The sequence below is a fragment of the Cygnus atratus genome, chromosome 5, assembly GCF_013377495.2.
Source record: "Cygnus atratus isolate AKBS03 ecotype Queensland, Australia chromosome 5, CAtr_DNAZoo_HiC_assembly, whole genome shotgun sequence".
NCBI lineage: Eukaryota > Metazoa > Chordata > Aves > Anseriformes > Anatidae > Cygnus > Cygnus atratus.
This window is the reverse complement of record NC_066366.1, coordinates 27484890-27507939: the sequence shown is the minus strand read 5'-3', so window position 1 is coordinate 27507939 and position 23050 is coordinate 27484890. Positions and strand designations below refer to the sequence as shown.

Sequence of the window (23050 nt, the reverse complement as noted above, 5' to 3'; positions counted from 1 at the left end):
TGCCCACTGAAGCAGAAGAACTGAACATCAGTTAGACTGATGATCTTGCAAAGTAAAATACTTTGAACACCTTTTGTCACTGAAATGTACTCCTGGTGATAATTTAAATCCTGTCCTTGGTCTTCTATATCTGCTTCATTTGACTTTGACACACAGCAATGGCAAAAATTAAAAATTGATTGTGTCATTTACGTAGGGGAGAAGGAAAGACTTGAACTTGAAAGCTGCAAATTTCTTTTATACTAATATCATCCCTAAGAGTCAAACAAAATTAGAAGTTTGAAGCAATGACTCAGTCATTTGATCAGGACATATTCTTTTAAGTTATCTGAAGTTGTAGGTCTAAAATTTTATGCCACAAGTTTTAAAAAAGCCCCTAAAGTCAACGTTAGGCAAAATTTCCTGATACTTGTAGTAGGTATTTTACACTGTGTAGTACTTTGCTTTTGTATCTGAAAAGACCATTGCATTGAACTTCATGAAAATGGCACCCACGGAAATATTCAAAAATACAGGAAGATCTTATAATCTAAGCAGCTATTGGAAATTGCATGAAAATCTTGCAAGCCATACTGTGTCATCTTAAACGTCTGTCACGTGAATATTTAGCAAATTCATTTAACCTTGCTGAAAAATCATTACAACTTTAAAAAGACCAAAACCATATTGTTAAAGATAAAAATGTCACAATCACCATCAACTTTATGGTTGAATAAACGAAAGAGGGAGAACTGTTAGTGCAGTTTTCCCCAGAGTAAAACTTAGATTGCCTCTCTATCTGAATCCTTCCACTATAAATATGTTTTAAATGCTCTTTGAGCCACAGTGGATTTTGCTTAAAACTCAAATGCAATTCACAGAAAAAGGAAGATGTTCTACAGAGATTTATCAGAAGCTAACAAAAGTAAGTCTGCTTAGTTTTGGGGATGTACCTAACAATAGACAGAGTTGTCCCAATCAAATTTTTTCTTGAAAAGTTCTGACCTCCCAAGAGGTTACAGTGATTCCTCCTTTTATCAGGGATTAAACTTTTGAAGACTGATTGAAATATACAGGTTCAAACTCACTATTCATCATTTACTACTTTGTTATAGACAGATCTTCAGAAAACATGGAAGACAAAGTATCAACAGCAAAGAAATCTAAAATTAAATATTGTATTTTGTGTCTGTCTACATGCTGTGTGTATATATAAACAACATTATAATTACGAAAAGGTGAAGACTTTTCGTAACAGATCAATCAAGAGTATTAGTAATGAACTCTCCCATACCTTCTCTCAAATACAGACATGCATTAGTAACCTGCTACTTACATTTATTCAATATAGGTGCTCCCATCATTGTAGAAGCTTGATTTTTTTTTCTGAGAGGGACACACAACTTTCTGCTATTCAGCAAATTCAGTAAGAGAGATGTAAGGGTTTATGTACATTTAGGACAAAAATACAACAAGAAAACGGTACAACAAAATAAACTGGAATACGTAGTTCACAAAAAAATCTAGTGCCACTAGATTTATGGCCAGACCACCACTCAAAATACATATAAACTAAATTGTTTTTTGCTGAAACTTCCTCTCCTTTTTTTTTTTTTTGAGTTCATATATACATGTTTAGGAGCCTGAAACAAGTTCCTAAACCAGATGGTGAGAATATTGAAAAAATACATTCTTTCAGATCAAAGAAAAAAAAATACAACAACCTGGAATATCAACTGGATGCTGCACTGCAACTCATTTTTTGTGTCATTACTGTGTGAATCTGTGGATCAAGAGGTTCAGTATAAATTACATTCATATTGCATTATTAGAAAGCCAGGATTCAGAATGAAATACATAGTAAGTGAAGATGTTTAGACATATTGACAATCTTGAAGAATATGAAAGAACCATATTTCTTGACAAATTCAGATGATGTTTGAGAACTTGAGAGTACTGAAAAGGACCAAACAAAAGGATAACAAGAGTAGCTAGAGTTTTCTTTTCTTAAAATAAGTAAAAACAACAAAGAATTCTCTAAGTGGCAAAGCAGCTTACACGTTTGTGCAAAATCCAACCTTTAAGTAATAGGAACAGAGAAGATTATCCTTCACATTTACTTTCTTGTTGTTAACAGTTGGGTTTTCCTTATTTTTTCCCTAAAGCAGATTGTACTACCTACTTTTGGAAGACATCACAGAAAAGCTAGACAACTTTGATGTTTCATGGCAACTCCTATTTTAAAAGTGGTGTGGTCTCACATATTTTGTACAAAATCTGATTTTGCAGTAATATTTGAAAAATAGGGCTTAATATGAAATGCCAAAGCATGATCCAATTATGACAAGAGCTCATCTCAACTAATTTCCCGAAGAAGACTTTCAGACTTATTACTTTCACAGAATCACGGAATCATTTACATTGGAAGAGACTTTATATCAAAGTTCATATAATTTCCTTCTGTAATCTCTGAATCTTTGAAAATAGTCTAGAGGAGTGCATTCTGCTTCACAATAGGTAAGATTCACTCCTTCCCATTATGATACCCTCCTTAAAACACATAGGCTTAACCTAGAGCTATTTCTTAGCAATAGCACTGTCTCTTTTTTATGCTTGTTATTTGCCTCCTTTTGTTTTCTTTGGACTTTTCTGTTTTGTCAAGAGCCATAAAATGCAATGCAGTTTCTCTGTATTCCTCTTTGGCTCCAGTTTTCTATGTAATAAGCTCTGAGTTTCTAATTTTAGCCATCAGACAACTGGCAGTTTTTTTAGTAAAAAATGAATGAACCACCTGCAGGTAGAACTCACTGAACATCTTAAGAGAGCAGACTATATAATGAAGTTCAGTATGCTGTCCATCAGAATAATTTTGATTCTGTTACAGTGAAGGTGAGCATAAAACTATCCCATAGATTAAAGCAAAACATTTAAACATTTCTATGGGTTGTTGCCAGTAAATCTTGTTCACTAACAGAAAGAATGAGACAGCAGGAAGAACTAGCAGATGCTGGCAATCACTTTAGCAAGCAGAATAATTTTCAAGGATAACATATTAGATGAGGAAGAATGTTATTGTTCGCCATCTGCTACAAGTTTATTAGTACATCTACATCTGGTGCCATAGAAAGATCTTTGTGACATGAACACAAAGTGAATTCTGACAGAGCTTTCTTCTGCTGAAAGGAATTCTGCTGAAGGTGGACATTACAGGCCTTGCCACTGGTCATTTCCCTTAGTCTTTGATGTAAACTACTTAAAAGTTTTATAAAAAGAGAACGTAATAGAGGTCACCTCAATGATTAAATGGTATAGTATAATCAGTAAGAACTGAATAATAATCCCACAAGGTTGGCATTAAAACTTTCTATTCAATTTAGGCTGGTTTTTGTTTCCAAGTGTCAGGCAGCAAATATCTAAGTTTGAGCAACATTGGTTGTTTTGAAACTGGTTTAAACTGATCAATAATAGAGCGGGGCAGAGAACTGCCCCGTCTCAGTCTAAAAATTTGCACATACATTTTGTCAACAAAATACTACTTGTTTAATGTTGTTACTCAGTGGCAGGATTATCTACATTCCTGGGGATATATTAAAGACATTCAAGGTGTTAACAATTTTACATTCATGACTGATATTGCAGGAGATAACATTCAACTTCAGTAACCATGACATATTGGTAGACCCACATACTAAATTGTACAAGAGTACACGTGGAATAAAGTACTGTCTCCGATTTATCTATTACTTAGAATGATACATCCCTTGCATGCAAACCAACCTTCTCCAGCAGAGGCAATACATTACTCTGATAGGTTATATGTCTGAGAATGGAGTTTGCAAGGCATAAATGTACTTACTTTTGGTGTTGGGCAGGATGCAGTGGAGAGACGAGAGGTGGCCTGGGCACGAGGAGATTCTGAAGGGGTAGTGCTGAGGGAGGCTGTATCACGTGGGAGCACCTGAACACCACGAGAGATGATGGAATCTGGAATCTTAAAAAAAGAGAAATGGAATTAATCGTCAAAAACAAATATTTTATTTAAATCTTATTCAAAATCTTTTTTCAAAAACTTCTTGGAATACCTCACTTCTCAGTTTGCACACACTATATGCAGTGTTGGTAGTGGTAACAGTATGTTCTCATAACTTCAGTAACAAACCCCTCACAAATATGTAATATCATACTTTAACTGAAGTAACATAGAATGCACTATTGGTCCTGAAGAACTTCGAATCAGATATACTACAATATATAAAAGGAAATAATAAGAAAAGAATGTTTTTCTTCCTAAGACTCAAACTTAACCCTTTCAAACCCAACAATGACCAGCGGTGACTTCTACCATGACATGAATGGAGGCAGACTTTTCATTCTCTATCTAGGGGTTAATATTCCAAACAGAAACCCAATTATTAGCAATGACCGATCTCCTCTGAAGAAATGTCATGCAGTGAGTAAATGCTCTTAATTCCATGTACTAAAGACTTCATGTCAGGTACAGAAATTCTTCATGTAAAGATTTGTGTTGGCAAAAGCCGCAGGCCTCTCTGAAGGAAGTACAGGCAAAAACACTAGAAAACACCATCCAAAGCCATTGCCTGTGTTTAAAATGCATTCTGAAGGGGAAAAGAAATCAATCTTTTGTTTTCACAAAATAATACACTTAATTTTGCTTTCACTAGAAGGCCAGATATTTCTAGGGCGGAGTTTTAGTGCCAGACCCTCTAGCTGGTATTATTAAGCCTCTTAATTAAATGGAGTCACATCAACTTACAACAATGAGAAAGTGGTCTTCTATTTGGTAATAAAAGTGAATACATCAGTATGTTTTTTTAAATCTTCTGTCTCCTGTTCAGTTTTATCACTAGTTCCAAAGAAAAGAGGTACAGGACTGCATTTAAGAATGAATTTTTTCTCATCGTTAACACAATGAATCTTAGAAAGTCTCTTGCTTTTTATTACTGCAGTATGTGGGCCCCGTCATGCAGATATCACACCAGATTTAAAATGGATTAGATTGTCAGTTGAACATGATTCAAGTTTTTATTTTTTTGTGTAAAATGATAAGACGTGTAAATGATAAATGCCTCATATAGGAGAACTGATCTCTAACATTAGTTCTACACACAAAATGCAGCAAGCAGCTTTTCTGCTATGAAACACTCTCTACAGAGTTTTATTCTGATTTTGTTTTCAAGATTTTAACCTCTTTATTTTTCAGAGGTAGCACTTGTAACATCAGATTGTTCTTGCAATTTAATTTTCCATTACAACATGTAAGAAAATGTAGAAAAATTAACTCCAAATTCAGATTTTTGAATCTGAATATACAGACACGTATTTTAAGATCTCATTAAGAAATTATTAGCTTAGCCTGATGTTCAAGTTCCGAAAGAACCACCTGAAAAATGTCTGGGGGACATGGCAGTAGTGCATAATAAAAGAAAGGAAGAAATGAAGCTCCAGTGACAAGCCAAACCACCAATTTTAATCATTTCCAGCCAGGATGTCCAGCATTCTTTTTTTTTTCTTTTTTTTAAATTGAGATGCTGCACCTGGTCGGAATATAGGCATTTCTGAGCATTTTTGCCTAGTAAGGCTTTAGGACAAATAGAAGCCACTGGAAAATACCTCCTTCCAGGATTTCTTGTCACAGAGGTCATCCCAAATTACAGAGGTGTGGAGACAAAGCAGGGATGGTACTGAAAGAGGAGGAAAATGAAATGGATATGTATTCCCAGGAACAGAATGGGATGTTCTTAATGGTCTGCCAATTTTGCATATTGTCATATCAAAGCTGTTACAGTTGGGAAAGTTATAGAATCTTTGAAACCCACTTCAGGAACTTACTCAGACCTTGGCAACATTTAAAAGCAGACAAATTGTCTTCTATCAGTCACAAGACTGATATTACACTAACATAAAATTTAATGGAATGTTATTTGTCTACAAATGTGATACTCATGCCCTCATCCTTTTTCGGGCTGGTGTGAAGTAGATGTTCATGTTGCATTCCATGCCTGCATTAGAAATAAAGTATTAAGTCCCAATTTATACTGCAAATGCCACAAGCTTTAACCCAAGCTTTTAAAATCTGCTGAATCCTCAGAGTCAATGTTAGGATATTAAGGCAGCTTTGCTGCACTGTTCCTGTGCAGTTAAAATGACCAATCTTAGGGCACACATCATTAATACTGCTTTTTTATGTCATTTTTCTCCCTCATCTTCCTTCCATCTGTAAAAAACAAACACATCTAACTTGGCAACCTTGACTTAGAGATACCGAGTTATACCTAGTGGACAGTATCTCACATAAACCCTCCTCCATACATTAGACTTTCTCATGTTTAAAATCTAAGTTGTATGGAAACAGGTTTTGTTCTCAGTGTATCACCAACTGCCTGCTTTCTGCTCTACTGCTGTGTTTCCAGACTGACAGTATTTTTTGCCAACTTCTGTTAGTATATAAAAAAATTTCTTCAGAGGATCTCTCAATGCTATATGTAACTTGTACTGCAATTTCCACTATGAATTAAGAAGCCAATAGAGTTTCTCTTCACTCTAGAAGATTATTCTGGGGATATTTTCCTCTCCAGAAACAGTACCTAATTGGCCTCTCCTTGGAGTATTCTGATTTGCAAATGGGATCTTAGACATGTAGTATAAGTAGAGGAAAGCAGGAACAAGGATATTTATCCTGGTCAAGCAGAGAAAATCGTTTGTATTCAAAGGCACCATCTCCCTTCTATTCTCCTTTTCTCGTGCAATTCCATCTTAAATATGTTAAATATGTAAAATGGCTGACATCTCTGAATTATATATTGGCAAAGCTCCAGCGCTACCTACAAATTATGCTTCCTTTTAAACTCCATATTGTAGCAAAAAAGAAAAAAATGATAAAGGCATAAACCAAAGAAGATATAATAAAAGAAGGAATAGTTTTAACTCTTCAAATAAGAAACCTCTTCTTTATCCTCCTCTGATAAAAAGCTGCTTGCATCTTGACACAGTTAGGTACTGGCCCACTACATCTTTTATACGCTCTAGCATGCCTCAATAGAAACACAATATTGCTTTTACAAATGATACCACGATCCAATTCTCCCTGGAGTTTACTCTGGTCACTCTAGAATATTGAGATATTACTTATTGTCTCATTTCCTTCAGGCATGTAGCTCTTGTTTTTTTTATACCCACATATCCTTCAATCACTGCTCCTAAAACTTTATCTGGCATCAACTTTTTCAGAATAACAAGAAAATAAACCATGACTGAGGCTATTTCAGTCTCCAATGAATTGCATGTGGAGTAACAATTTTCACCTGTGAAAAAATTAAAATTTAGCTAAAATCTCAGCCAGGACACTCAGCAAAGGAAGCTGAAGATAAAGGGAAAATATGATTACAGGCATTTCTTTTCAATGTGGATTATTCCCTAATCACTATCTTTACCAAAAATACAGTTGCCATAAAAAAATCTCTATATAAAGCCTATCTAGAACCTATCTAAATTTCAGCTTGTAAGCTTTCACAGACATAAAATATCACAGAGATATTTAGGTTAGCTTACAGTTACAAATTTTGCTCCTAAGAGATTCACTTCTCCAATGTGACAGCAGAATGTATTTTATAGCTAAAATCAGTATTAAGATTCTCTTTAAACCACCATAACCTGCTGATTTCAAAGAAGGTACTAATATGTACAGTGCATCTACATAAATATATGAAAAATAAAATGCATATACACTGTTCATTAAGTGAAAGAGATAACAATGTTACTGGCATTTTTATGCATACATATTATGTGAGAACAGGAATTACTCAGTTTACTCACATTTAGTAATTTTTTCCTTTAAAAATAAATTTAGTTAATGTGTATCTCTAGTCAAGACAGCTTTTTGTTAATCTTGTTAAGGAGGTTTGTCAGCCTAGGAGATTTTTTGAGTTTTCTGGAGGCTGAAAATCTGCAATAAGGAAGGGTAGAAGTATCATTGTGCTTTGGGTAATTATTATTACACACTCTGAGCGTGTATAATTGTCTCCCTATTTTTTTCGATTTGTTTCCCACTTTCAAACAAATTTAACAGAGGGTAGATGCTTCAAAACTCTAAATGGGGTACAATAAAACTGAAGTTCGGTGAAAATAGTTTCTGTCTACAGCTACTTGAAGTGGAAAAACTGTTGTAACATACTGACAAAAAGGAATGAGAAATGGCGGACAGAGAAAGATATCCACCATATCTGTCAGTCATTACTTCTAAAATTTTATCTTTTACCACTTTTTCCACAAGTAGTTTCAAATTGGTCTAAATATTTGTGTTCTGAGCTTAGAGAACTACAAGTTGACCAGAAGAGGAAAAAGGAGAAGATATGAGGTCTCCTCTTTTGCCCAGTACTTGAATAAAGATTGGCAGTGCTGGCAAGGTGCTAAGGAAATAAGCTGCATATGCTAAATATTGTGATTGTTATACGAAAGTAAAAACATCTTAAAAGCACAGAAAAAGAGAAAACCTTCTGAAAAACTAGTCACTTCCTGCTCTGAGTATGAAGATCAAATTTGGATTACAGTACGCGTAAGACTAATTTGCAAAAGGGCACAGAAGCCTGGATAATAGCTTAATAGCACGCTTTGGAGAGCTCAAATTCACTATTTTAGTGATACTGAAGAATGCAGTGCCAATTCGAGTTTAGTAACCTCAGCTGAAAAAAATGAAACTATTGGAATAAATGTGTGTGCATATGTACATATGTATGTGGGTAATATAGCTTTATCATTAGCTGCATCATCTTTAAAGCCTTCACATTTCCTAAATGACTTTTCAAGAGGCATGGTCATCATGTTTTAAATACAGAGGGATTACACTATTCAATTGGTGGTTTAAATTACTATTTGACTAAGGGGACAAGAAAGTGCAGCCTCTTTTCAACAGAACTAACAACGTTTTCCTAAGAATCTGCACTTAGTTTCTTGGCTGACATGGAACGAACTGGTCCAACAGCACAAGGTTTTCAAGGCCAACTGCGTTCCTCAGGTTTCTCTAACCTACAATTATGAATATGGTATGAATTCTTGATGATACTAGAGCCATTACTCTATCTTGATTTAAGCTTAGACTAAATCTTTGGGAGATATAAAATAATGTATAGTATTTTATTAGAGCCTGAGTTACAACCTTTGGGTTATAATGTCAGGGTAAAGTCCAAAACAAAGCTAGGGATATCTTAAGTAATTTCTACCACTCATTGAAGTAGTTGCTTACTATTCACTAAAATTCAGTTATTTATAACAAGAGCTCACTGTTTACTGACTCTAGTCTTTTATTCTGTTTTTGAGAAATTCTACTTCTAAACACAATACAAGAATAAAGGAGAAACTGTAAGTGATGTTCATCAAGAGATAAACACCCAGTACCAATGTTGTATTATATTGACAAACAAGCTATTGAGAGAAAAAAGCAAAGCAAAGCAAACCAAAGGGAAAAAGTTACCAAAATTTCATAGCTCTAAAGCCACAGTTTTAAGAGACTATTTTAATTACATTCGATAATTGAGTATGCTAGATGATAAAGTTGATGACTAAACAGAAACAAAGGCTTTATAGCAATGATTATCTCAGCAGCAAAATTATTCAAACTGTCACAATGCATATATTTATCCTGCTTAGCTCTGCATCTTAAGAATATTCTCTGTAGCATGTTCTCTAAAAGACAGCACTGATGTGTACGTGTTAGAATAAAACAAATAACACTGTCTATTCACACAGAAGAATAGGAGGCAGGCAGTGTATTTTTAGCTACTGTTAGTGCAAAAGCCTCTTGGAAGTGCATCTTACCGGTTCTCCTGCACTGCCTGCTGCGTGATGGCAATAACTGATGAGACCAGGAATGGGCTGTTCACCTTTTGCCATGATAACTGCTGAACTGGTGTAGGATGGATGCTTCTAATGCACAACACACAACAGCTATGAATACAGTGACAGGAAAACATGACGCTATACAAGCAAATGACTGAAAAGGAATGAAGTGAAAACAAGTGTAGTGCTGAAATGCCAAGCTCACATGAACACAGACAGTTTAGATCTCAGGTATTTTCTGCCTTTAAAAATTGCACAGATTACTTGTCTTTGCCTATATTAAAAGAAATAACGAATTTAAAATTTGCATTAATAAAAACTGAAACTTGCAAGTGATAATTACCTTAATTCATCCCTGTAAAGACATATGTAATCAGGATTTTCTATAAATGAGGAGATGATCTCCAGCTGCAGCTGTCTTAGAAATGTCAAGATGCATCAGACCTGAATTCACATTTCTGGAGTTGGAATGTTGTTGCTTTGGTTTAGAAGTTGTTTATTAGCATTTTGAGTTACTTAGAATTTCAATTCCCATAAGAGGAAATAAAAGTACAGCTTGTGGAGTAAATACAGAACAAATTAATTTGGAAGAAAAACTTTCCAAAAACACAGGAATACATTGTCTTTCTAGCTGAAAACTCAAGGCATAAAAAATGTAAATACCTACATATTGCTACAAATTATCTGTTATTTCTTTGGAAAACAGATACAATTTTAACCAGAATAATTTGCAAGTGTTATCTAATTTTTTTCTTTTGTAGTCTCAAATTTATTATTTTGTTTTGAGTAATGTTGATCTACAATTGCTAGTTACAGCGAGGCTGTAAAGAAGATGTCATGGTATTTAATTTGTGGCAGAATTTCACATCTGTTACATAGACATGCACATTGGAATGCAGTGGATTGGATAGCTTATTACTTAACCTGCTACTTAGTTGTACTTTTTATCAATGCTTTTAAAAAACAACACTCTCATTTCAAAATGGAAAATATAGTTTAGAAAATCTTGCTGTAATTCTTTAATTCCTTGCCACTTACTGAACTTCGTACATTCATGTGTGAATAGTTTGAATTTAAAAAAAATAAAAATAAAAATAAAAATAATCTGTCACATCAGAGTGGTATCATTAAAATGCATGTTATCATCAAGCTAATGAACAATGCAACTTCCACTGAAACTTGTGATCACCTTCTGAAACAGGATTCATATATTTTTAGGGGACTATATTTCTATGAAATGTATCTAAAATATATTTGTTTGAGCATAATAACACCAGTATATAGTCTTAGGATGCAAATGAATATTGGTGGAAAGTACCTGAGATAGAAACTAAAGGATCTCCTCTGGAAACAAGCCAGACTCACCTTAGCTGCAATGGCTGCTGCAGTTATATGTGAAGAGGAACTGTCCTCTGTTGATGCAACTCCGCTATCCTTCTTCTCTTCCTCCTCTTCCTCACACTGTACTCCTTTGTCTTCTGTCTGCTTGTGAGGGCTGGTGGTTGGAGGAGGAGAAAGAGGAGGTGGTGGTGAAGGTAGATCTTCTAATTCATCGTGTACCTCCTTTACTTTTACAATGGCATCCCGCAAAAGATCAATGGCGTGAGGTAGGGCTGGCAGTATAAATTGAAAGCATTCCTATGCACAACAAGAAGAGAAATGACTATGAAAAGTTACTGCAGAAGTAAATAGGGATTTTCCAGATTTGCTCCCAAGGGATATTTGGGATTTAGATGCATCTTTTCACCTGACCATAAATAAAACCCTAAATGGGCAATTGCAATTGTTCAGAGGGGAAAAAAAAAAGCCAACAACAAAAAACAAAACCAGAAAAACAAACCAAAACCAAAACCAAACCAAACCAAACAAACAAACAAAAACAAAACAAAAAACAAACCAAACAAAAATAGAGCCAAAATTGGGAACTATGAAATATATTTCATCATTTTTTGTGCAAATATAGTAAGTTAGAGCTACTGTAATTAAGCTAATATTGAATTAAAACTTAGGAAAATGAGTTAAAATGTTCATGAATACATAATACAGAAATGAGTTCATAGCAGTTTGCAGAATGCTACAAAAATGCAGAATTAAAAAAACATTAACTTTATCCCTGCAGGGTTATTAGCTTCAAATCATTTCTATTATGATCTTTCACAATTAGAGAACATTTCATAATCGTTTCCACAATTATGCTTTTATATAATGCTATATATTTTTTGCATTTATGGACTTAACCTGTAGACTGTGACAATGAAAAACTATACTGATGTCATTATAATTTTATATAACTCAAAACAAATGATCACACATGATCTAAAACTCTCCTTCCTCTATCATCTTAAAAACAATTATAAAGTTTGTTTTATTTTATATGCCTGGAGAGTGCAAAAACACAGGCACAATGTAATTGTTCTTCTTGTTCCATAATGGGAGTACACATTTCTAGCTACCTCTGATGCTCAAGTATGCTAGTATTCCACTGAATCAAGAATCATTCATGTTGCAAGGAACCTTAAGACGCCATGAAAATACTGAATTCACATGGGTTGCTCCAGGATGCATTCAGTCAATTCTTGAAAAAATCGAAGAACAGAGACTCCACAACCTTTCTGGACAACCTGTTCTAATGCTTAATTATCCTCAGGTGTTTTTTTTTTTTCCTTTATCTTTTTATCCATTTGGAATCTCCCCTTCTTCAATTTATGACTATTGCCTCTCATCCTCCTCCCAGGCACCTCAGGTAAAGAGTTTTCTTCATGTAATTTCTGCAGACTGCATATATATATTAAATTACTGGAAAATGATAGCAAGGTCACAGCAATTAATGCCATGGCAGTGCGGTTAGGGAACATACAAGTTGACAGAAAAAGCTGACATTATTCTTTTTGTTGCATTTCATTTTTGGTTTTGTTTCAACTATAAGGGAGACTTGTCAAATTGTAATCCAAGATTTTAGAGTGTCCAGAAAATAAATAATGCTAAACATTTTGTAAGCAGATATTCTAACAAGTATTTTCAATAAATAAAAATGATTATGCAAACAAACCATCCATCAGAGATTATTAGAATTTATCTAAGCCACTTCGTAAGTCAAAAACATGACTCACAAACACTATTTCCTCAAAGCTTCTACATAAGAACCCATCTTTTAATCACATCTTTAAGAATAATGAAAAGTCAGACTACTTCACAGATTTACGAATTCTATAAACATTCAACTTTTCACTCTGAAGAACTAGAGTAAGCTGGATGAGCATAATATGCTGTATATAATGAATATATATTAAAATTTATTTGTAAATGTAATAAAGAAATGTAACTTCTAATGTAACTGCAAAGCTCAGAGCTATTGAGCCTCCAGAGTATTATTTTTAAAATGGTTTAAAACATTGAGGTATACAACCATCATTACTTCAATGAAAAAGCAGACCTCAAGCAACTGGTAAACGAACACAACAATCTGTGAACTGACTAAAAATAATGAAAATGTACATTAATTATTTACTCATTAGCAAGTATGTTCCCCACTCCTACCACTGAAATAAAGCCTTGTTGGCTTAACTGTTGATGAATGGGTTCCCAAGAAGTATTCTAAAAGCTCATGCTATTTCTAACACTCATTGTTTTAAGCAATTGTTAGTACAATTATGTAAATTGCCATAGACCCAATGATTTCAATGAGCAGCTGGTAATTTCATACTTTGCCCCTTCTCACAGCATTAAATAGCTTTTTTAAGGCTAGAATGAAACGAAACAGACTAGAAAAACACAAAAATGGAAATATTCTACAAATGTGGGTTCAGTGGGACATGCTGCACAAGTTCCCTGGAGAACACATGATTGGCATCACCTGCATCTTCCAGAGCAGCATTGCAAAGAATGCTCCCGATTCTAGCAGGCAACAGAGCACAGAGCTGCTCTGAAGTCAAGCAGAAATGCCTAGTGTCTCTGGTGACTGCAAAGACTTAGGGCTACAGCTACAAACGATGAATTTAGAACACCGACAAATTTGGCAGCTTTGGATGACAAGGCTTTTTCCTCGCTGTTGTGCTATGCTAGCCTTATGTAAAATCAAGAGCCTACCAAAATGTTTCGTTTAATTAGCTACTAGAAGTATAGGTAGGAATGGTAACATTAATATGACCAGTGCAGACTTCTTGAGTGTTTTCTTTTTTATGAGACAGAGGAGAGTTCGTTAGTCGGAAATGACTTATTTACAAGATTAAAAAACTGCATTGACAATTTAAAATTTGACTCCCTGATTTTGTTCCACCTTTGTCATTTCCAGTAACAAGTAGTTTGAGTTGGACAATCCCTGATGATTTCTTTCCTTTGTAAGGCTTAGACTCCTAAGTTTTTATGCAGATGTTCTGATCAAACCTAAGCTTCAACTGAGGTTACTGCAGTGGCCTTCTTCCTTCTACTTCAATTACAATATTGGTTTTGACCTAAGTAGACACGCCTGTCCTTTTATTAAGTGAAATCTGCACTTGTCACTCATAAAAAGAGAGAAATTTATACAGCAAGAGGGAATGAGTTTTACACATTCAGATCAGATTGCTCTGGTTTTCAACTCTTTCCATTTCAATGGAAACTAATACTGCATTGTGTCCATTTTTGAGATGGACATTTACACTGCTGTCTTTTTTTATTAATATTCAGTATTTTATTAATGAAATATGTATAGTGATGCAACTTCACAGCTTTATATAAGCTTCTTACGTAATTATATTAGTACGATGGAAAGGAAATTTGCAAGTAAGAAAAGAGAAATGAGACAAATACCTGGTAACAACCTGTCCTATTTGGTTCTTGAGATCCAGCCTGTTGTAAAACCATTTTCTATACTATGCATCTTAAAAATCCTTGCTGAAACCTCCTATTTTTAAGGTGTTTTATATTAAAATAAATTGTGACAGAAGAGATTATCATCATGACAGGAACAAATAAATCATCAGTTTATAAAAATCTTGCTTACATAACGAAATCATACAGCTTTTTTTTTTTCTCCAGCAGAATTACCTCTTTTATTAATTACTTATATATTGAACTATTGCTAAAATACTTACTAACATATTTCATTCCTTTTCCTCCTTCTCCGTTTACAATTTACCTATCTTTACAGTCTGAGTGCCTCAGGACACAAAATGACATTTTGTTCTCTACCTAGCATGTTAGGAGTCTACTGAACACTACAAGAATCAGAGACTGCAAGCTATTTTACCCCTTTCACAATTCAATAAAAGATGTACAGACTTCTGAAAAAAAGTATAGACTTCTTACCAGTGCGCCAGTTCTCTAAGATGTGGGATCCATTGCTATATTCATAGATATGTCTTCCGACTAATAACTGGAAGACTTTCAAGTAGGTATACTCCTACCCCACAACCCTCCATGCTTGGTACACGTTTTGAGGGCAGTTTAAGGTTTTTTTTTTTTTTTTTCAATTATAGAATCTTATTAGATTTCCTAAAAAGACTCTAAGAAACCATAGAATCAAAGAAGGATTACTGAGTCCCTAAATGGAAACTTGTAAACAATGTATCTGAAAACCTGTAATGACTGCTTGAGACAACAGTATTCAAAATATTCCCTCTTCAGCTTCCAGGTGAGAGTCCCTATAAACATCCTTTATATTTCTCTAAACAAAAGTCTTTCGAGCAACAGCAACTTCAGGGCTGTGCTGCCAAACAGCACATCAGTACCGTGTCCCCTCTGTGATTGGGCAGTGAATGGTTCAGAAAACATTGATAAACTACCTGGTATGCATTTGTTAGATGCCAGAGGTGAAGACATTTTTCAGCAAGGTCACTGACGTATACTGAGCCCAGGAGAATGATTCTTATGATTGATAGGGGAATCTACCTTAGCAGATTTGTATCGGGCTGTATAACCCACTCACCAGCTTAGCAGGGTATATGTGGAGAAGGCTGTCTTTCTGGATCCATCAGCCAGCTATGCAGACAGAAAGACCACTGGAAAGATTGAACCTTACTAACACAGTAAGAGTCTTCCTGATGTTTAATTGTGAAGAACTGTCTCACTAGTGCTCCTAGAAGCATTATGGTTCAGAGAAAGGCAATTTTCTCTCTCATTTATGATGAAATACAGTAACCCCTCTTGGCAGATATTCAGGCGTATCCCTGGAATAGCTTTTCTAAAATAATGTTGCCCTAATGTGAGGGGACTTATCTGGAAGGAGTTGAAAAGGTAAATCAAAGATTATTTGACCACTAAGGTGATCATCACCACAAGGGTGAGAATTATTTCTTTCAGGAGAAGCAAGTCTGAAGCTGCGCTTCTAAACTTGAGAAGATGGTTTGGCAATATGCATCATAAACATACATGCTGACATGTATCCTAAAAGTATTAGGCCAGACTTCATTGTTGTGGGGCTGGGTGAAATTTAGGCATTGAATCAGGTTTTATTTTAACTGAATTCTCTCTTAGAGAAGAAAGATTGCTGCTACCGAGACTGATGCAATTCAAGTGAACACTGACTTTTTGATAATAGCCTTGAAAGGCTTTTGAGAAGTTGGAGAATGGTTACGGATGTGGAAGGAACTGTTGCTTAACTGCATTTTTTGCAATGGGTTATGCAGGAACAGATGCAAGATACACTGAAAGCACTTCAAATGCTCCACTGTGTCAGATACGGTCTATACACTACGCCCCACCTCTGATCTCCAGCTGTGCACCATGGCTGTATCTTGACAGTATGTTTATCATCCCCCTACATTCCCTGATTTCCTATATCACAAAGTACCTAATACAATATCTGGACATTCACCCTTAACTCTTGGTACTCTCCTTCAGGATGACTAGCACAATGACTGCCAGCACCTTCATAAAGATCTCCTGAACTGTCAGAAGAACAAATGGCAGATTTTTGCACTTACACAAGTCCTTGCTCAATATGAAGCATAAATATTTCCAGTTAGACAACTGTTTGGCAATGAATAAATGGGCAGCAGGAAATTCAAGAGGTATGAATGAGTTTTATTGAATAGCTGAGATGGCAGTGGCTAGAATTTGCATTCTGTACTTGAACTTACTGATATAAATTCTTTATTCCTTTCAAAAGCAAAATAAATTTCCACCCTTTTTTCTACTCTTGCCATTCTTTTCTCCTTCATACTAAAGCAAACTTACTGCAGTACCTTGATCCTCTCCGGTACAGGGAAACATTTTATGGTTCCCAGTGACAAGAAATATTCTTATTTCCTAACATCGCAAAGCTGAATGACAGTAATCCTAGAAAAGCGGCTTGGAGGGTAGAAAGACATAGATGCTGGCTAGTGTTGGCAACTAAGCATCCGAAAGTCTTATAGGTATAATGGATAAAAGGGAGATAGACTCTTCCCTGAAGAAGAGAAGAAAGCACTTAAATGAGAAGGAGGTGGTACTGTTCATGCATACAGATCACGGATCCTGTGCGCAACTACGTAAGACAGTGGTGTGATGCTGATGGTTAAGTTGCAGAGCCACTAACACAGAACGCCATGTGAGGACGGCACACCTGACATCAGCTGTCTGTTAACTACATTTAAGCTGGGATTAGACAATCAGAGGGCAAAAGCAAAGAAGCTGTACAACTGAGAAATCAGTGTTCATAGGGAATTTTACCAAATGATGAGCTTTACCTTGAAGTCTTTTAAGGTATGTACTTCATAAAATTCCACACACTAAGAATACAGAAAAACAGCGGTGATAGGTCCTTTGCATGCACTGGAAAAGATAAAATCTTTCCCATTTCAAATGAAAGTACATACGTATACCAGGCACATGTTTGAGTAGGCAATCCTTCAAACACAAAGAAACATAAGATGAAGTTGATATTGTCTGCTTTGATTTGTCACCTGCACGTTTTTCTAACTTTTTCTGATTTGTTATAGTAATGCTTTTTCAATAGCAACATATAAGAATAGGATCAATAAATAGTTATAAATCTGTAAAGCAAAGGAGGAATCTCAGAGTATAACACATATGTATATGATTAATACAAAGCAGTCAAAAAGTAAGCATGAACAAAAAAATAAAGCCTAACTTCTCTGTCCAAACTGAACAAAACATAGGAAGAAAACCAACTGTGAAGGGTGTAAAGCCTGACACACATATCCAAAACATTAAAAAATCTTCATACACTTAAAAATGATGTTCCTTTTTTTCCTCTCTTGCTGACCAAAATTGGGAATATTCTTTTTACTCCAGCAAGTTCTACCATACACTAGGCCTTTTTCTTACTTCTGTGCAAAAAAGAATGCTTTCTTGGAAGCTGTAGAAAACACAGGGATCAGGAATAGGCTGACTAGAAAAGAAGGAGGAAGTGTAAGAGAACATTAAACTATTCATTACAACTGCCTGCTACAGTGAAGTACTCTCTTGTACTAAAAGTAATTCTGTCCTGGTCGCACAGTACTTTCAATTAGACCAGTACTGTGTTGTCCCTGACCAAGAGAGATGGTGTGTTAGTGAATATGCATTTCAGTTAACTTCTGTAAAACTTGTAGTAGGTACTTTCTACCATTCAGAACAATGAGAGGTACTTATCATCAGTCCTCAGCAGCAGATCAGTAAGAACACTTCTTACCTGTGACCCTTTCTTGCTACCTGGCAGATTAATTATGAGAGTTTTCCCTCTGATTCCACACACAGGTCTGAAAAGAAAGAAACCCAGAGTGAATTTTTTTGCATGGAAATTTCTCCACTGTAGAAAGAAGAAGAAAATATTTAAGATAAATTTTATTATTTACCAGAATTTGTCAAATCAATTTTTAACATCTAAAAATATTTGCTGATTGTGTTCTCATGAAACAGCTCAGGAGAAGCTGAAAAAGCAACAGACGAGACTGACAAATTCTAACATTTAAATGATAGTGTAAACACCAGAGAGATTTTCATCTTTTTTTTTTAGTTCTGTGTATCTCCCTTAATTCCATTGTTTACTTCCATCAAATACGTTCTTTGATATAGTCACTGTTTACTCAAACTTGGGGTTCCTTTGTAACATAGTTGATGGTATCAAACACTATTTCACTTGATAGGTAAAAAATACTAAGTCATGCTAGTATGCTGGTTGCATTAATTCAAATGCCCTTTTTTTCTTTTTCTTTTTTTTTTCTTTTTAAGATACCACATAAGAAAAATGGAAGGAAGTAATTCTCAACTGAAAATTGCACTTATGCAATTCAAATCTAATTCTTCCCAAGACTCTGTCCTAACTCCAGAAAAAAAAATATTATCAAAGATGAAGATTTTATTTTATTTTGTGTCTTTAGGGATTTTCTTTGGTCTTGATGCAGGGCTGAACAAACAATCAAGGGCTGAATGGGGTTTCTCTTATCCTTTCTATCATTTAGAGTTTGCCTGTTTTTCCTACATATTTTTTTTCAAAAAACAAATCAAAACCCAGATCAAAATCAGAACCCAGATTTTGTCTGGAGGAAGAGCAGAGCACATCTTGCTTTTCTCCGCTGTTTACCAAACTAGTGGTGAAAAAAATATGGCTAGGATATAAAGCTAAGAAAAAATGAAAGGACAAAACCAAACAACAAAGATACAGAAGCTATGTTGAGAGAAACTGTGTTAACAGTCTCTTTATCTAAAAACATGAGACATTATTGAAGACAGAATAGAAAAAAAATAGATAGAGTATTACCAAAATTTCAGAGTAGCCAATTTCCCTGGATTTCTTCTTATACAAATAATTCCTAGTGATTATTATCATTTATTGGTAGCATGGCATTTTCTAGCAGGATAGCAAGGATTCTAGCGACAGCTGTCATAACGCTTACAATTAAATAGCACAGAGATGATTTTTCTGCCACAAAATGAACCTCTGGTATCATAGTCAAACCAACCTGAAGAGAAGTCTTATTTTCAACTGTCAGCTTGAATATTGCCTGACTCCAAGCCTCTGTTCCCCTGTACACGCTTCTTACACATTATACACCCTAAGTTAAGAAAGAATTCCAGGTCACTGAATGCAACTCTACCACAAAACAAAGATGAGGAACTCAAGTTAAAAAAATGTGCTCATTTACATTTGTTGCAGTAGTCAAACTACACTTTATGACAGACTCAAAATAAGGGAAACAGGAAACATCCACTGAGGAATTACAGTGATGTCTAGTGGCATAAGACAGAAATGGGGCTGCCAATGATTTCTCATGACAGCATGCAAAAGTAAGTAAAAATACTTAAGAACTGCATGGCTTGCAAAAAATAGTGTGCGCTCAACAACATAGAAACACACCAAGGGTGTGTGCGTTCTGGGTAATGTGAGAGATAAATTAATGATCTTCCTCAAAATGGGGAACAATTGAGAGAGATGCTGTGGATCCCCTGTTATCCTCAGCCTAGTGGTGCATTGGACAGAAATTATGAGAAAATTCTGAGAAGCCTGAGAAAAAAAAAGAGTATGAATAGAAGCAAAGGACCTGTAGGAAAAACAAGATAAGGGAGAAAGACAGAAAAAATGGATGTGGGAAGAAAATACAGATCTAATGCAGAGATAGAATAGAGGAACATGATCTCTTTGGGGAAAAAAACAAACAAACAAACAAAAAAACACATCTCCCTGAGAAGAAGTTTTGATGGGCAAGGGGTACTGAGGCTTTTTAAAGACTGCAACAGCACAGGTAGTTGACTTGGGTAAGAAATCCTGTGAGGAGATTAACTCTAGGACAAGAACAGTTGGAAGGTCACAGAGAAAGAGGAAACACTGAAAGGTCTATGACCCTCCAAGATACTCCCCGATGTATCCAGTTATAAGTCTCAGAGGCTCTTCATTTGTCAGTATCTGTGAATCAAGTCTGCAAAATAACCCAGCACTTTCTACCAGTTTCTAATGTTGGTCTACAGTCAGGAAAAACAGCCTATACCTTATACAAATTTCTGAAAGTTCAAGTGAAAAAATTCAACATGATTGATCTAACATTTCCCAAACTGCAGGTGATTTACAGAAGTGTCAGCTTAATGTTGCATAATAAAGTTCTGCCTTTTTTTTTCTTTTCTTTTTTTTTGGAGTAAATTACGTGCAGGAGTATCCATAAGAACTTAATTTCAAAATTAAGTCAATGAGAGCTAAGCTTGAGACAAGAGACATTTAAAGCTAAACACTCTGAAAAATTAAGATTTACATTTCTCAAAGTGTGTGCCTAAAATTAGTGTATGTTTTTGACCACTCTTAATATGTAGCTTAGTTCATATTGTAAAAGGGGGATAACAAAACTACCTCAATTTGCAGAATTTCCTAAGAAAATATAGCAATTTACAGCTAATTTATGTCTTAGAGTAAAAAATGATGTAAGAAAAATCCCAGAGGAAGTGTCTGCATTCAGAGAAGATCCTGAATAAAGAGTACCCCGAATGATATGGGATTACACAGAGGACAATAACAACAACAAAAAAGTGAATTTCCCCCCTTCCATCTTGAACAACTGCAGAAGAATTCTATAAAAAACTTAATCACAGGACACGTGCATTCCTGCAGAACGAAGATTGTGCAAGAAACCATAATGATGTAATTTTTTAAATTTTTGTGTACTTAACTTTATGCTCTGAATGTTACGCAAACACTAGCCCTTTGCATGCTGATTACATATAGGCCTGAAGTAAAGGTTTTCACTGGGAAATTTTTAAGGCCTAGTATGACTGCACGAAGTCTATTTGTAAAACATTTTCAGTATAGATACACAGAGATGTTATGTCCCGTAATGGTTGTCAATGACTACTGAAAGTGGCTGTAGGTTAAGGAATATTTTCTTGCTCTGTCTATAGAAGAGTTAGGTTGCTATCCAGCATTCTGCTTCCACTATCATTAAAACATCTTTTCAGCCATCCTGATCACAACACATCCTAAACCAATGTTGGTTATTCAGTATCACCTAAATGGATATCTTTCTCTTGATCAGAAACAGAACAGCTAAAATACTTCAAAATATACGACTTACAATGTTAAAAATTTCATCAGATAAAAAAATGAAAGTACTTGCTAGTTTGGACAGAATCTGAAGATGTTACCTTGGTAATGCTGCCCTTTCAGATACACAAAGTGATACAGAAAGTTTTGAAATACTCTGTTGAACTACTAAAACTCAAATCTAAATGTCTTTTAAAAATCCAAGTATCTGAATACAAAATTTCAAACAAATTTGAAGTTCCTGCTTTGTTTATAACTTACATAATTATTGTTATACCCTCATTATGCAACGAGAAAACAAAAACTGTAATAGCCATTGCTTCTTAGTTACCTTGAAATGACACATAATCACAAACCGACTTATGAAATGCATTGATATTACTAAATCTATCATAGATAAATGATACACAATTCTAAAGATCTTGAAGGAATAAAATAAAAATTAACTCCAGAAGGAAATACAGGATAACAAGAGGTGTCAATGATAAGCAAGAAACACCAGCAGGGAGAGTATCAGTTGCTAACTATTTAACAGGGAATATCAAAATCTAGGAGTTAATGTACTAGATCTGAAAGCATGTGATAAAATACCTTTTCACTTATTCAGAGAGCTTTTGCTAGTACTGGAATAAAAGCAATAACACAACAATACGTATGTATTTATCAAGTTTTTTCTTTTTTTTTTTCCTTTTTTTGTTTTTTTTTTTTTGCTAAACAAGCATTTTAGCAGTTGGTGAACAACATACAGAAGAATTCTTCAGTCACCACTGAAATGTCACAGCTCTAGAGTGAAAAGACAGCTGTTCAACAGCATGCACCAATATTACAAATAGCCTGGTAAAGAAAATACAGGAAGATACAGTGCCTAGTGGAGACTACAAAGGGAATAAAATGAGAGAATGCAATTACTGTTCTTGGAATTTGGCCACTTCTCTGAAGTTAAGACTTATAGTCTTGATAACACTAGCAATCTTCAGTTATTTCTGTACAGTCATTCCCCTACCCTGCATATTTCTAAGGAAATAGCTCACTTCATATTCTGAAGGAAATATTCTTACCTAGAGAGCATGCCCAAAGGAGTTACATTAAGTGATCCCATCAGCATTGCCAGGGCCATCCCTGGGGCTTCTCGCTCTATTACTTCTTTAGTGGCCTGTAATCAAAGATTAAATAGCAAGTGAGTGAAAAGCAACAAGGACTAGAAAAATATGAAACAAGCTGAAATTCAAGAAAGAAAATCTTTTTTGTTTGTTTGTTTCAGAACCAAAATATGTCCTTGCTAAACTCTCAGCA

At 35.0% G+C, this 23050-nt stretch overlaps 1 protein-coding gene across 7 annotated transcripts in view; it reads right to left on the bottom strand.

The window, feature by feature from the left end:
• The window catches only part of GPHN (gephyrin), a 287073-nt gene that overhangs the window by 93553 nt on the left and 170470 nt on the right, over positions 1-23050 (bottom strand). For 3 of the 7 annotated variants that reach the window (XM_035539775.2, XM_035539773.2, XM_050711056.1), the window contains 5 exons: positions 22816-22910; positions 18425-18491; positions 11197-11469; positions 9811-9918; positions 3836-3970 (listed from right to left, as the gene is read on the bottom strand). In XM_035539775.2, the coding sequence (XP_035395668.1) occupies positions 3836-3970; positions 9811-9918; positions 11197-11469; positions 18425-18491; positions 22816-22910 (678 nt within the window). The remainder of the gene's footprint in view (positions 1-3835; positions 3971-9810; positions 9919-11196; positions 11470-18424; positions 18492-22815; positions 22911-23050) is intronic. The other 4 variants (XM_035539776.2, XM_035539774.2, XM_035539778.2 and 1 more) reach the window with 2 other exon arrangements.